Here is a 12,073-nt window from a genome sequence, read left to right as displayed (position 1 = left end):
TGATTTTCTGTTTCTAAGTTATTTCACTTAGGGTAATAGCCGCCAGTTTCTGCAAAGGACATGATTTCATTCTTTTAAAAAATGTCTGTGTAGTATTCACATTTTGCCTATAAAAAGACCAAGATATTGTCTGGAGATTTGGAGATTAAAGCATATAATATCCTTGTGGGACTATGTAAACTCTAATACTGGTGGGAATATGAATGAGCAAAACTGCTTTGAAGAGTTTGATGGTACAAAATAAAGCCTAAAAGTGCAGACATGCTGACCAAGCAATGAAGCTTTTACATATTCTCATGTACCCTGAAGCAATGATTCTTAGACTTTAGTGTGCACCAGAATCCCCTGGAGGGTCCGTTCAAACACACATTACTGGGTGCCACCCCAGAGTTCTAGGTTTAGTGGGTCTGGGTTGCTTCTCTAACAGGTTCCTAGATGATAATGATGCTGCTGGTCCTGAAACCACACTCTCAGAATCGCTGTCTTGAGACTTTTGCACACGCATGCACGTAAAGAAGACATGAGCAAAACTTTTCCAAATTGTTGTTCCTAATAACCTCAAGCTAGAAACAACTCAAATTTCCATCAGTAGTTCAATGGGGAAGTTAACTGTGTTATATTCATACAAATACACAGCATGATCTACAGCTACCTGCCCCAACAAGATGAATCTCACAATGTATTGGTGAATGAAATAAACAAAACAAGAAAGTGTATCCACAGTGTGATTCCATGTATATACATCTCAGTACAGAAAAAAACAAAGTCATCTCTTTAGAAATGCATGCATAGTCTTTTGCACATTTATTTTATACCCTGAGACTTTGCCAAAGTCTTTTATCAGTATAAAGAGGTTTTTGACAGATTCTCTTGGGTTTTCAAGGTACACAATCATGTCATCTGCAAAGAGAGATAACTTGACTTCTTCTTTTCCTATTTGGATACCACTGATTGCCTTTGGAAAATGGGGACATCAGAAGCCTAATCCCCACTAGTATGCAATACATCCATGTAACAAACATGCACTTGTACCCCTTGAATCTAAAAATTTTTTTTAGAAGAAAATTAAATAAAAGTTCATTACTGTCAGATACATTTGGTGATATGAACCTAATGGTGAATGAAGTACTACAAGTAAAAGATCTGTCAGTCCTATTTGTAGACTAGATTAGAATCTTGTACAGTTAGAATGTTTATTGTCTGTGTAGTAAGTCATGGTAGGACCTAGTAGTTACATCATCTTTTAGGTTTTGTAGATATGAACACATACATGATAGAAAAGGTCAGTGGCTCTTTGCCACATTATAACTGATTTACACAATTTTCCCCTATACATATTGCATGACTACAAGGTTGAAGATTCTTATGAAATATTTTCATTTTGTGGGAGGAGAGTCATTTTTGAAATCCTTGAAAGGGAGGAGGGATTGAGTGTGCCTGTTGATTATATTGTGATGTTCTTTTGCCTCCAAAAATGAGGAACATCTGCAACTCCGTGAGGATCCCAGGAATGTTCATTTCTGTTTCATAATGCTTACTCTGTCTTTTCCAGTATCATAGTCTTGCTTTTAAATTTTATTGGGCTGAATCTCTTCCTTTGCTACATTTTTTTAGCGTGTCCTGTGAAAAACAATTTTTAGGCCCCTTTTCACCATACCTTTCCTTGCAGCATGAGCTGCACATCCCTATTTGATTACAGTGTAGATTCTGGATTCGCACCTCCCACCATGTTAAGCTGACAGCTGCATACTCTTGAAACACATTCTGGCAATGATGAATGCCAATATTTTATGATGACATACCAAGAATTTGATTGCAGCTGCCCATTGATATGAGTGATATCTTTATTATTTGGTGAGTTAAACAGATGTATTAAGTACATTTGTTGTAAATAACAGATGCTTAGAGAATATATTCCTTACTTATTACAGTGAAAAATTAGAAGAAAAACCCAAATGTCCATCAGTGGAGTAATGGATAATTAAATTATCATATAGTCATAGTATGGAACACTATGCAACCCCCCACAAAGAAAGCATCCTGACTTGTTTAAGGCTCCCTATTAAGCACTTTGTACCCATCATTTTATTTAGTTTTCACAACTCCATGACATTCGCATTTTATAGATGAGGGTACTAAGAATTGTCCAAAGTCACATAGTTGGTAAATGGTGCAGCAATAGTTGGACCTGAGTTTTACAGGCCCCCAAACCCATTTTCTTGTCCAGTTATACTCTATGAGCTCATGAATGAGATTTGGTTCAAGATGAGCATTGAATTGCATAACCATGGAGAAGAGGAAGAGACTTGTGTAATAGTAAAAGCAAACCTATCTAAAGACCAAAGATAAATTACTTCCAAAAAGAGGTAAGTTTTCTATACTCTCCGTGACTGAAAGAAAATTTAAGAGCATACACCAAGATTTTTGTTATATATGCTATCCAAGTCAGGAATTTTTATATATTCTCAGAGCTGTTACTCTGTCTAAAATTGTAAGTGAGGTTAAGAGAGAAGCCATAGTTTTGCTTAAAATGTAATTATTGATAATGTAAAATATCACTTGTATATTTGTTTTTACAACTTCTCATTCTTTTAATATTTACAGATGGGCAAAAAAGAAAGAAATCTTTGAGAAAGAAACTGGATTCACTAGGAAAGGAGAAAAACAAAGACAGAGGTAAGGAATAAAGCAGATCCTGAACAATTACAATACTATGAGAAAGGGATTGGCAGTAGTGGGAATTTGCCAGGGGATGGGGGGACACAACATCAATAAGGGTACCTGATCTCAAACCAGGTGAAGTGGAAACCAGAGTGAGGCCCAAACTTTACCTGTACAATGACCATTTGTATACCTAACCGTTAATTGTACTCCATACTTTAAAAAAGTTTTAAAAATAAATAAACAAGTAATTACTTGAAAAAAAGAAGAATAGTTAAAGTTGGACTTGTTCTGAAAAGAAACTTTAGGTAAATGTATTTAAATAGATTGTTGCATCTACTTTGAGAAAAAAAAAGAATAAAGTAACTAAAGCAAATGCATCTTCCGTGGAACATAATGGTTGAATTTGGTGGGAATTTTGAATTGCATAGATATATGTGGTTCAACTCTATTATGCAAACTAGATTTGTACAATGGAATGTCATTAAGGGCTGTTTTGGTCTACTCTTCTGTGTTTGAATAGCCCTGTACTGAATTGATGATTTCAGCTGGTTTGAGCTAAATGTGACTTTGGCCAAGCTTATGATTCCAATTATGATTCTGGCCAATCAGCTACGCATAAAGAGGACCTGGGTCGAGTAGCCACGGGCAGCATCTCTAACGTTAACCAGCTGTTTGGCAAATCCAGACCAGCAGGGCTAGTTCAATGAGATAGAGTTTGGATTCACCTACCATGACTACTGGAAAGAAACAGTCTCATCTTCATGGGTTACTGAAGATGGGCCGTTCTCAGCATTTTTTGTTAGATCACAGCATGCTTATTTTTTGCCCCATATGTTTTGGGAATCATTGACTCCCATCATATTGTTTTGTATCTCCCTTGTATGTTTATTTACAGAATTGATACTTTAGACATTCTCTCAGGGGTATTTGTGGTCATTTTTAATTAACATTCTTTGAGCCCATCTAATGGTCACCTGAGCTCCATTGACACAGTCCAGTTTTCTAAGGCTTGTTTTTATGGTCTCTTATGAAAAGACTACTGAATGGCATGGTCATATGAGTTTATTTTCATCTTATGTGACATAGTGAATGAGTGTTGATTGAGACCAGCCATATATCTGGCCTTGGAGTTCCTTTACAAAATGATTTAATTTCTACTTGAAAAGTAATGGAAGGCAGTGAAACCAAGGGTATGAAAAATAAAGACATTGTCATCAGCATTGTTCAAGACGTATTTCACAGCATTGATCTCAGTCTCTACATCCACATCTTGAGCTGTGCCTAGAGGCTCATGACATTTGCTTATTTGGACTAAAAGAATATAAAGAATGCAAAAAATGGAAAACCATTGTTTTACTTCCTTTAGAGTAGGGTTTCACAACCTTGGTACTATTGACATTTTAAACTGGATAATTTTCTGTGGCGGAGGCTGTCCTGTGCATTGTAGGATGTTTGGCAGCATCCCTGGCCTCTACTCACTAGATGCCAATAGCACCATCCTCAACCCAAATTCTACAGACATTTCAAATGTTTACCTCAAATTAAAGAAAAGTAGGTGAATGTGTCAATTGTCTCCACCCCTGACTGCACAATAGGATCACTCACGGAAACTTTCAAGACCCCACCCCTGGGTGTCTGAGTCCATTGAGCTGCAGGTGTATGTCAGGCATGGACATTTTTAAGAACTTCTAGTGTGCAGTGTCTAGGACAAGAACTCTGGTCCACATCAACCAACATGGGTACATCCTGTCACAGCAGAATCTCCTGCTGTAATAATGAAGGCAAAGAGTTGTCCAGCTATTTATCATTGTCTAAAAACGTGTATCATATTTGACTGACTAATATGTTCTTGCTCTTATTTTTTAATGACCTGAATATTAGTAAGCAACATTGCTCTTTCAAATTAGAGTTTTTGTTCATTCCGTTACTGCAGTAGGTGAGCACCTTTACCTCTCTAGATTAGAACAATTTTCCGTGTACAGAATTTATTAAAGGAATCACTCAGGTTGGTATCAGTAATGTATGTATTCTCTTTTTAAACTCTGATTATTCTAGGACAATGAGATTGAGATTTATTAATAAATATTTCTAATGTAGACTTTAGGTGATTTTTCAGAAAGTGTTCATTTGTGCTGGACTAAGCAGAATGAGCATTTTTTAAAGAGGAGATAAATGTTCCCTCCACATTAGGAGATATATGTGTGCTTGCTTATATTGTGTACAGAACAGTAGGAAGAAAAAATGCAAATGAGCAAGGAAGGAAGGGCCAGAGAAGTAATTGATCAAGCACAGTGGATTGTACGATTTTTAGAAGAAACCATATTTATGTAGACTCAATGAAAACTCTGGTGTATTCTATACTTCCTCACAGGAAGGTAAGTGCAAAAAGGAAGGCAGGTCCTGGTACTCCCAAAGAAAAGGCACATCACCTATCCAACTAAAGGGGAAAATATCAGGCTTCACAGCAAAAGAGATTTGGGGGAATTTTGTGTTTGTTTGTTTGTTTGTAGCTTTGATGTTCTAAAATGAGGTATCCTAGGTTTAAGTGAAGGTTAATTACATGGCATCTAAAGCCTTGTCCACGTCAACACTGGGAGTCAGTACATGGATGTCCTGGGAACCAGGACGTGATGGGGGTGATGTGCCGGTCTGGCACGGTTGTAATCAGTTCACATTATTTCCTTCCAGTTGAATATTAGCATTTGGATTTCTAACAGTTGTACATGTGAAAAATGATCATTATTTGGATCTAAGGGTAAAAGAAGGAAAACAGGAAACTCTGAATGATCTCTTGAGTTAGGTCATCTAAAAATAAATAGGAGCAGCCTTTTAGAATTGAATTGCTTTCCCAATAAGAGTGATTCATAAGTGTTTGATATGCCACTATATCCATTGATCTCATCAGAATGAATCATGTCCTGAACATTATTTAATTGCCTTGATATAATATATAGCAGATCATCTGACACTCCCATGTCCCTCCTGCCACTTAAGTAGTGCCTACATGACTTTTGATTTCCATATGAAAAAACTAATTCAAGATTGACACTGGCTCAAAAAACATATTTTCATAATTTTATGCAGAATACTTCCATGTCCTTAATTTCTCTTAGTTAAACTTCTTGGTAACCAATTGTTTTTAAAACTTTCAGAACTTCAGAAAATGTATTTCTTGGGTCAAAACGAAATCAGGTTTTTTGGGGGGAGGGTTAAACATAGCTACTTTGTTCCAGTTAATGTGCTTCTTAATCAGAGCACATGGGAAATAGGTTTTACTATGACATGACATTGGGAGACAGTCCCCTCCCCTCATGACAATTTTAGATTATGCTATATATTTACCCATGCAAAATCTGGGGAGAATTCAGTTCTATCACTTTTCTTTATGCTGAAATCACATCATGCCATGTTTTATTGTTTCTCACTAACTATGTCACTGTATGTAAGCTGTGAAGTAACACTGTATAGAAATAGATGTTACAATTTTTATTTTTACTTCATATTATGTAGCAGTAGAAAAATCAAGTACCAGTTTTCATTACATGAAAATTCTCAAAGAACATATATTGAATGCTGTCATTGAGTGCTAGTACTAGAGGAGAGAGAATCAGGGGAGTGTGGTTTCAGGGAAGGGTAGGAAGGGGCCAGCTCACACAGGACTGTGTGGGTCATAGCACATTTTGGTCTACATGCTAAGAGCATTGACACACCATTAAATTATTCTAAGGAAATAATTATTTAGTGGTGTCTTAAGACAGAGTGACACGCTGCAGTTTAAGACATGAACTTGAGGTGGAGGTGACACCATAGTGGAGGGAGGAAGGCCAGTTAGGAGGCTATTTGGAAGTCTGGGAGGAAGAGGATGGTACCTTGAACTAGGATGAGAGTAATGGTGAAAATGGGGAGAAGTGGATAAACACAAGAGATAATGTGAGGGCGACATTATGAAGATTTAATGATGGAGTGGAAATGGGATGTGAGATGGAGTCAGGTATCAAGGATGACTCTTAGAATTCTGTTTCTAACACAAAAATAACAAACAGACCATTGGAAATCTGAGGAGGAACTGGTAGCGGAAGAGAGGGCATAAGAAATGCCTTTGGGACCTCCAGGTATAAATGTGGAAGAAGTAGTTGGTGCTCAGAGGAGAGGTCCAAGCTGGAAGTAGCAATGAGGTATCAAATTCCTATAGATGGAAAGTGGAGTTGTGGGTGTGGATCATACTATTTATGGAGACAGGTCAGAGTGACAAGAGGTAGGAAAAAAACCCAGTTAGTATATCCATGATGCAAAAGACACAGAGTATTTCAAAAAGTGACCATGAAGGTTCAGGGCTTTCATAACCACTGGATAATGACCTTGAAGTCAGCAATGACTTTGAGAGATCTGTTCTAGAATAACATTGGAGATGTCAACTAGACTAGATGAGATGAGGAAGGTGTGGCAAGTGAGAAACGCATAGGACAGAAAGTAAAGGTAATACTTTAGAGAATGTTAACTGTGGAGAAAGGAGAGATGGTAAACCATTGAGGAGAAAAATAGGGTGGGTCAAAGGTTATGTTTTTTAACGAAGGAGCTACTTGAACACATTTAATATAAAATATTTATTAGGAAAGAGGTTTAAGATACAGGCACAAGAAGATGTAATTTATAGCAGGAGATGACCCACCAGCTAGCTGTCTTTGTAAATAAAGCTTTATTAGAACACAGCCATGCCCATTCACATACTTATTCCCTGTGGCTGCTTTCCTACTAGATTGACATAGTTGAATAGTTACAATAGAGACTGTGCAACTTGCCAACATCATTATCTATGGTTTAAAGCTATCAATAGTTAAAGGGAAGTTGGGGAGCGTAGGAACTGGAGTGAGGCAGAAAGCCTGGCAGGACACAGAGTCACACCTCCATATCACGCAAAGGAAGGTTGGGGGAAAGCACAGGTACAGCAGGCGTGAAGAGTGGGAGCCTTCACACCTGCTGATTGTTGTACTGAAGAAGGAGGCAGAACCATTTGCTGTTGGGGAGGGACTGCTGAGAAATCTGAGGTTTCAGGTGAATGGAGTGGTGGAACTTGTTCTTAAGGAGAATGGTGGAAATTAATCAACTAGAAAAAGGAAATGGGGCTGCTTGTGAATGTTGAGGACCTGGCTGAGGCTGGGGAACATGGCATGTCATGGTGTCTGTCCCGACCAGGCAAGGATGTGCTCTGGCAGACACCCAAATGCAGCCACTGGGGGGCAGACTCTTGAGTGCATCTGGACTGGGGTGAGGAGAACTCCAGTTAGGAGGAGAGTAAAGATCAATTGGCAGGGGCTAACGGAGAGAACTGTGCAGGAATCAGTGCAGTGGGGGGCTCTTGGTAGCAGGATGAGCTGATAGGGCATGCCGGAAGGATAAGAGCTGTGGTCAGCTCAGAAACCTGATTCTGGAGATGGAATAACTTCTGGTGAGGACAAGGTCCAGGATGGGACTGAGAGAGTGGGTGACAAAGTGGAATGCAGGAGAAAGTAAGTGAAGGAGGAGTGAAGACAGAGAGTAAGGTGGGTCATTTAGGTGGATATACAAGTCATTCAAAATAATGGTACATTGGGGGTCTGATTGTGAACCAAAGTAAATGACCACAGAAGATAACAATGATCAGGGGATAAAAGGAACCTTGTAGTAGGCTTCTGTCACAAGGTACAAGGATGAAGGTCTGGAAGTAGCAGTAGGGTGCAAAGAGAATGATGCACTACCTTCTGACCTCTGACCTCGAGGTTCACAGAGAGGAAGAGTAGGCAGTCACCACTAATGAGGACAGCGGAAAGTGTATCCTTGATGAATACATGCCATAAGGTTAGAACATGATATTCATCATCCCTGACCCCAGCACAGTGAGTCTGGGTAATTTCCTTGTTTAAAAAACCTATGATCGACTTTATTCACCCTGTTAGCATAATGAGTCTTGAGGTTATTTTTTCCCCTAGCAGAAGAACTTTGAACTCACAGATAAACATGTGTCCCCAACACTTTATTTACACATAAAAAGGGGTTTTGCTCTATAGTCTCGGGATGCTGCCTCAATTTCACAATAGCCATATTTTTTAGAAGAAATAATATTCAGGAATCCTGCCTAGAATTTTACAGAGAATAAAAATTCTCTGCAATGTAAGTTTTGTGCATAGAGAAGTTTCTGAAGCTTGCAAGAGTCTTCTGGGAAAGAAAGCAACAAGAAATCAAAAAGACGGCTTCAAAACTCTGCCATTGAAAGAATAAACTTAGGCAGAAAAGGAAGCCTATTAGAGAGAAATAAAAATCTGTTATGGGTGGCTACATCTCTTGAATGGAAATAAAAGAGAAATAAAAATCATTGGAGAATGACTTCATGTATCTCACCAGTTTAATTTGTATTCAATGATTCTAAGTTACAAGTAGAGTGGTAGACTTTTGATATTAAAAATGATAGGGTCCAAAGGAAACCTTTTTTTCTTCTTTTTTTCAAGAGATATAAGAACTCTCTAAATAAGTCTGATTGGTTTTCCTTATATGGAAAAAATTTTGGAAAAGGATTCAGTAGGCCCCTTCTTATAGTAAATCCCTACTATGAGTATGTCTACCTGAGCAGACATGTGTTACTTGCTACATTTATCAGTGTTCTTTTTGTTCTTATTAATACCCCATCATTTCTGTTATTTCATGTAGTTGTCAGACTTACCATCCATGTGTTTCCAGATTTTTCCAGCCTTTTTGAAATAAGAATATTTGATTATTTCCACAGATAGCACTGGTTTATATAATAAGCCTTCAAGGTACACAACAAGTGGTCTGATACTGTCCCCTTGGGTTCCCAATTTTTCTAGTAGTAGACACGGCCTTTTATCAGTAGTGAGTGTTGGCTCTCACCACACTGGCCACATTAATCACTCGATGAAGAAATGCCTACTATTTGTACTACCTTATGTCACCTAGTTTGTTGATAGAGAATGGCAAGCATCCTCTGAAAAATCCCAAAATGCTGAAATTTTGATTTTTTTTACTTCAAAACAAATTGCATGTTTTGATAAAACCAGAAGTGCAGGCTTTTCAAGTAGCATTTCTGCTTTTAATGTAGACTTGGCCATTAGCCCAGTCAGGTTAAAAGTGTTGCCATGGATCAAGGAAGCAAAACTTTGAAAGCCTCTGTCCACCTTATTTAGTGTTAGCTTTTACTTTCAAAGAACAAATAACCTTTGAATTATTTTCCCTTGATCATTCTGGTCTCATTCATAGAGCTTATAAAACTGATACAGAGGGTAGACTCCAATTTTCTGCTGCTAGGAAACCTACTTTGGAGTCTGAAAGGAATAATGCATTTTACTAAATTACTAGTTCTTTTCAGCACTTTAAAGTATTGCCAATAAAATACCTGGCCCTAAAGATCCAAGATATATGCACACAAACGGATTTACTGCAAAGATACAGAAAGCAACTATGTATACATTCCCAAATAAAACCATATATTTCTATGTTATGCCCCTTCCCCCAAATTGTCCTTACTAGAGGATTTAACAGATTGTATCCTTGGCTTCCCACCAGATTGCTTGTGGTCAAGTCCTCTCTGCACATGGTCAGTAGAATGGCTTGAGTGTAGATCATGAGTGTGACAGACTCAATCCAACTGCTGGAGGTAGGATGTGGAGATGACGAGCACACTTCTGCCCAAGCAGCTCCCAAGCTGCTCCTCTGCCTCTTGGGTTATCATTTCACATCCTGACTCTTACTGGGAAACTCGAAGTTCCCACTTAACTAAATGTCAGTCTTAGCTTCATGCATTACTCTTTTATAACACATGATAGTCACTCTGTTATAATAATTTGCAAATCTGACTCTCCACTCCCTCACCCCATCCCACTCCATGCTCTGAAACCCTCAAGAGCAAGGACTGTACCTTGTATAAGCTTTGTGTCTCCCAGTGCATAGCTTGTAGTGGCACATAGTAAGTATTTAATAAATGCCTGTTGTGGCCGGGTGTGGTGACTCAATCATCCCAGCTATCTCTGGGAAGCTGAGGCAGGAAGATCGCTTGAGCCTAGGAGTTTGAGACCGGCCTGAGCAAAATAGAGAGAGCCCCATCTCTCCAAAAGTTTTAAAAAATTAACCAGAAGTGATAGCATGCACCTGTACCAGCTACTAGAAGGCTGGGGCAAGGGAATCACTTGAGCGCAGGAGTTGGGGGTTGCTGTGAGCTATGATTGTGCCACTGCACTCCAACCTGAATGACAGAGTAAGACCCCATCTCTAAAATAAAATAAAATAAAATAAAATAAAATAAAAGTCTGTTGAATGTATGGATAAGTACAATGTCCTCATGCTTTTCAGGCTTCAGAGACTTCTGAGACATAAATAAAAAACTAAGACTTTATAAAAGTGTGTATTCATGAGGGTAAAATATTATTTACATTCTATCAAAAATAGAATGTTTTTACATTTCTTTGTAATGTTATTTATTTTAAAACATATTTGAGACACGTGGAGAAAAGCTAGAGACCTAGATGTGTAAGATGTGTGTTTGTACATACCAGCTTTCTTGAAATGGAAACTTTGGCCATTTTGATAAATACAACCATCATCTCTGTATTTTGATTGAGGAATCAATTATTCAGAAAACAATCATTTAAATATGTCCACCCTTAGGTCTGAAACATAGATGAGAGCCTTTACTGGTCTGGGCTGTCTCTGAAAGTAAATGTCTGTTTTTTGATTCCAGAATTCATCCCGCAGGCATTTGGAATGCCCTTATCCCAAGTCATTGCAAATGACAGGGCCTATAAACTCAAGCAAGACTCACAGAGGGACGAGCAGAAAGACGCATCTGATTTTGTGGCTTCCCTCCTCCCATTTGGAAATAAAAGACAAAACAAAGAACTCTCAAGCAGTAACTCATCTCTCAGCTCAACCTCAGAAACACCAAATGAGTCAACATCCCCAAACACCCCGGAACCAGCTCCTCGGGTCAGGAGGAGGGTGAGTTGACCAGTACTTTCTCTGACACCAATGCTAGAAAACTGAAGATGTATAAGGTTATTCTTTGGGTTTTTGTTCATGTGAAATCTGTATATGTAGTTTGTGATCAGATATCTGTCAACAACCTCATTCTGGGAGAATTTGCACTGGACATGTGGCACCTGGCATACTGTCACACTTTTTCCTTACTCCTGTCAAAGCTGTTCGATGTTGACAGGCACGGTGGCTCACACCTATAATCCCAGCACTTTGCGAGTCCGAGGCAGGAGGATTGCTTGAGCCCAGGAGTTTAAGACCAGACTAGGCAACACACCCAGACCTCCTCTCTAAAAAAACTTAAAAAAACTAGCCAGGCATGCGTGCCTGTAGTCCCAGCTACTCAGGAGGCTGAGACGGAAGGGTCGCCTAAGCTCAAGAAGTCAAGGCT

General features: G+C 38.7%; 1 protein-coding gene across 2 annotated transcripts in view; it reads left to right on the top strand.

Moving 5' to 3' along the window:
* The window catches only part of ARHGAP6 (Rho GTPase activating protein 6), a 100,559-nt gene that overhangs the window by 34,065 nt on the left and 54,421 nt on the right, over positions 1-12,073 (top strand). For both annotated transcript variants that reach the window (XM_008048753.2, XM_008048748.2), the window contains exons 3-4: positions 2,605-2,676; positions 11,390-11,646. In XM_008048753.2, the coding sequence (XP_008046944.1) occupies positions 2,605-2,676; positions 11,390-11,646 (329 nt within the window). The remainder of the gene's footprint in view (positions 1-2,604; positions 2,677-11,389; positions 11,647-12,073) is intronic.

Source organism: Carlito syrichta, unplaced genomic scaffold (assembly GCF_000164805.1).
Source record: "Carlito syrichta isolate Samal-C Ts95f unplaced genomic scaffold, Tarsius_syrichta-2.0.1 Scaffold48748, whole genome shotgun sequence".
NCBI classification, from domain to species: Eukaryota; Metazoa; Chordata; class Mammalia; order Primates; family Tarsiidae; genus Carlito; species Carlito syrichta.
This window is presented reverse-complemented; position numbering and strand designations above follow the sequence as displayed.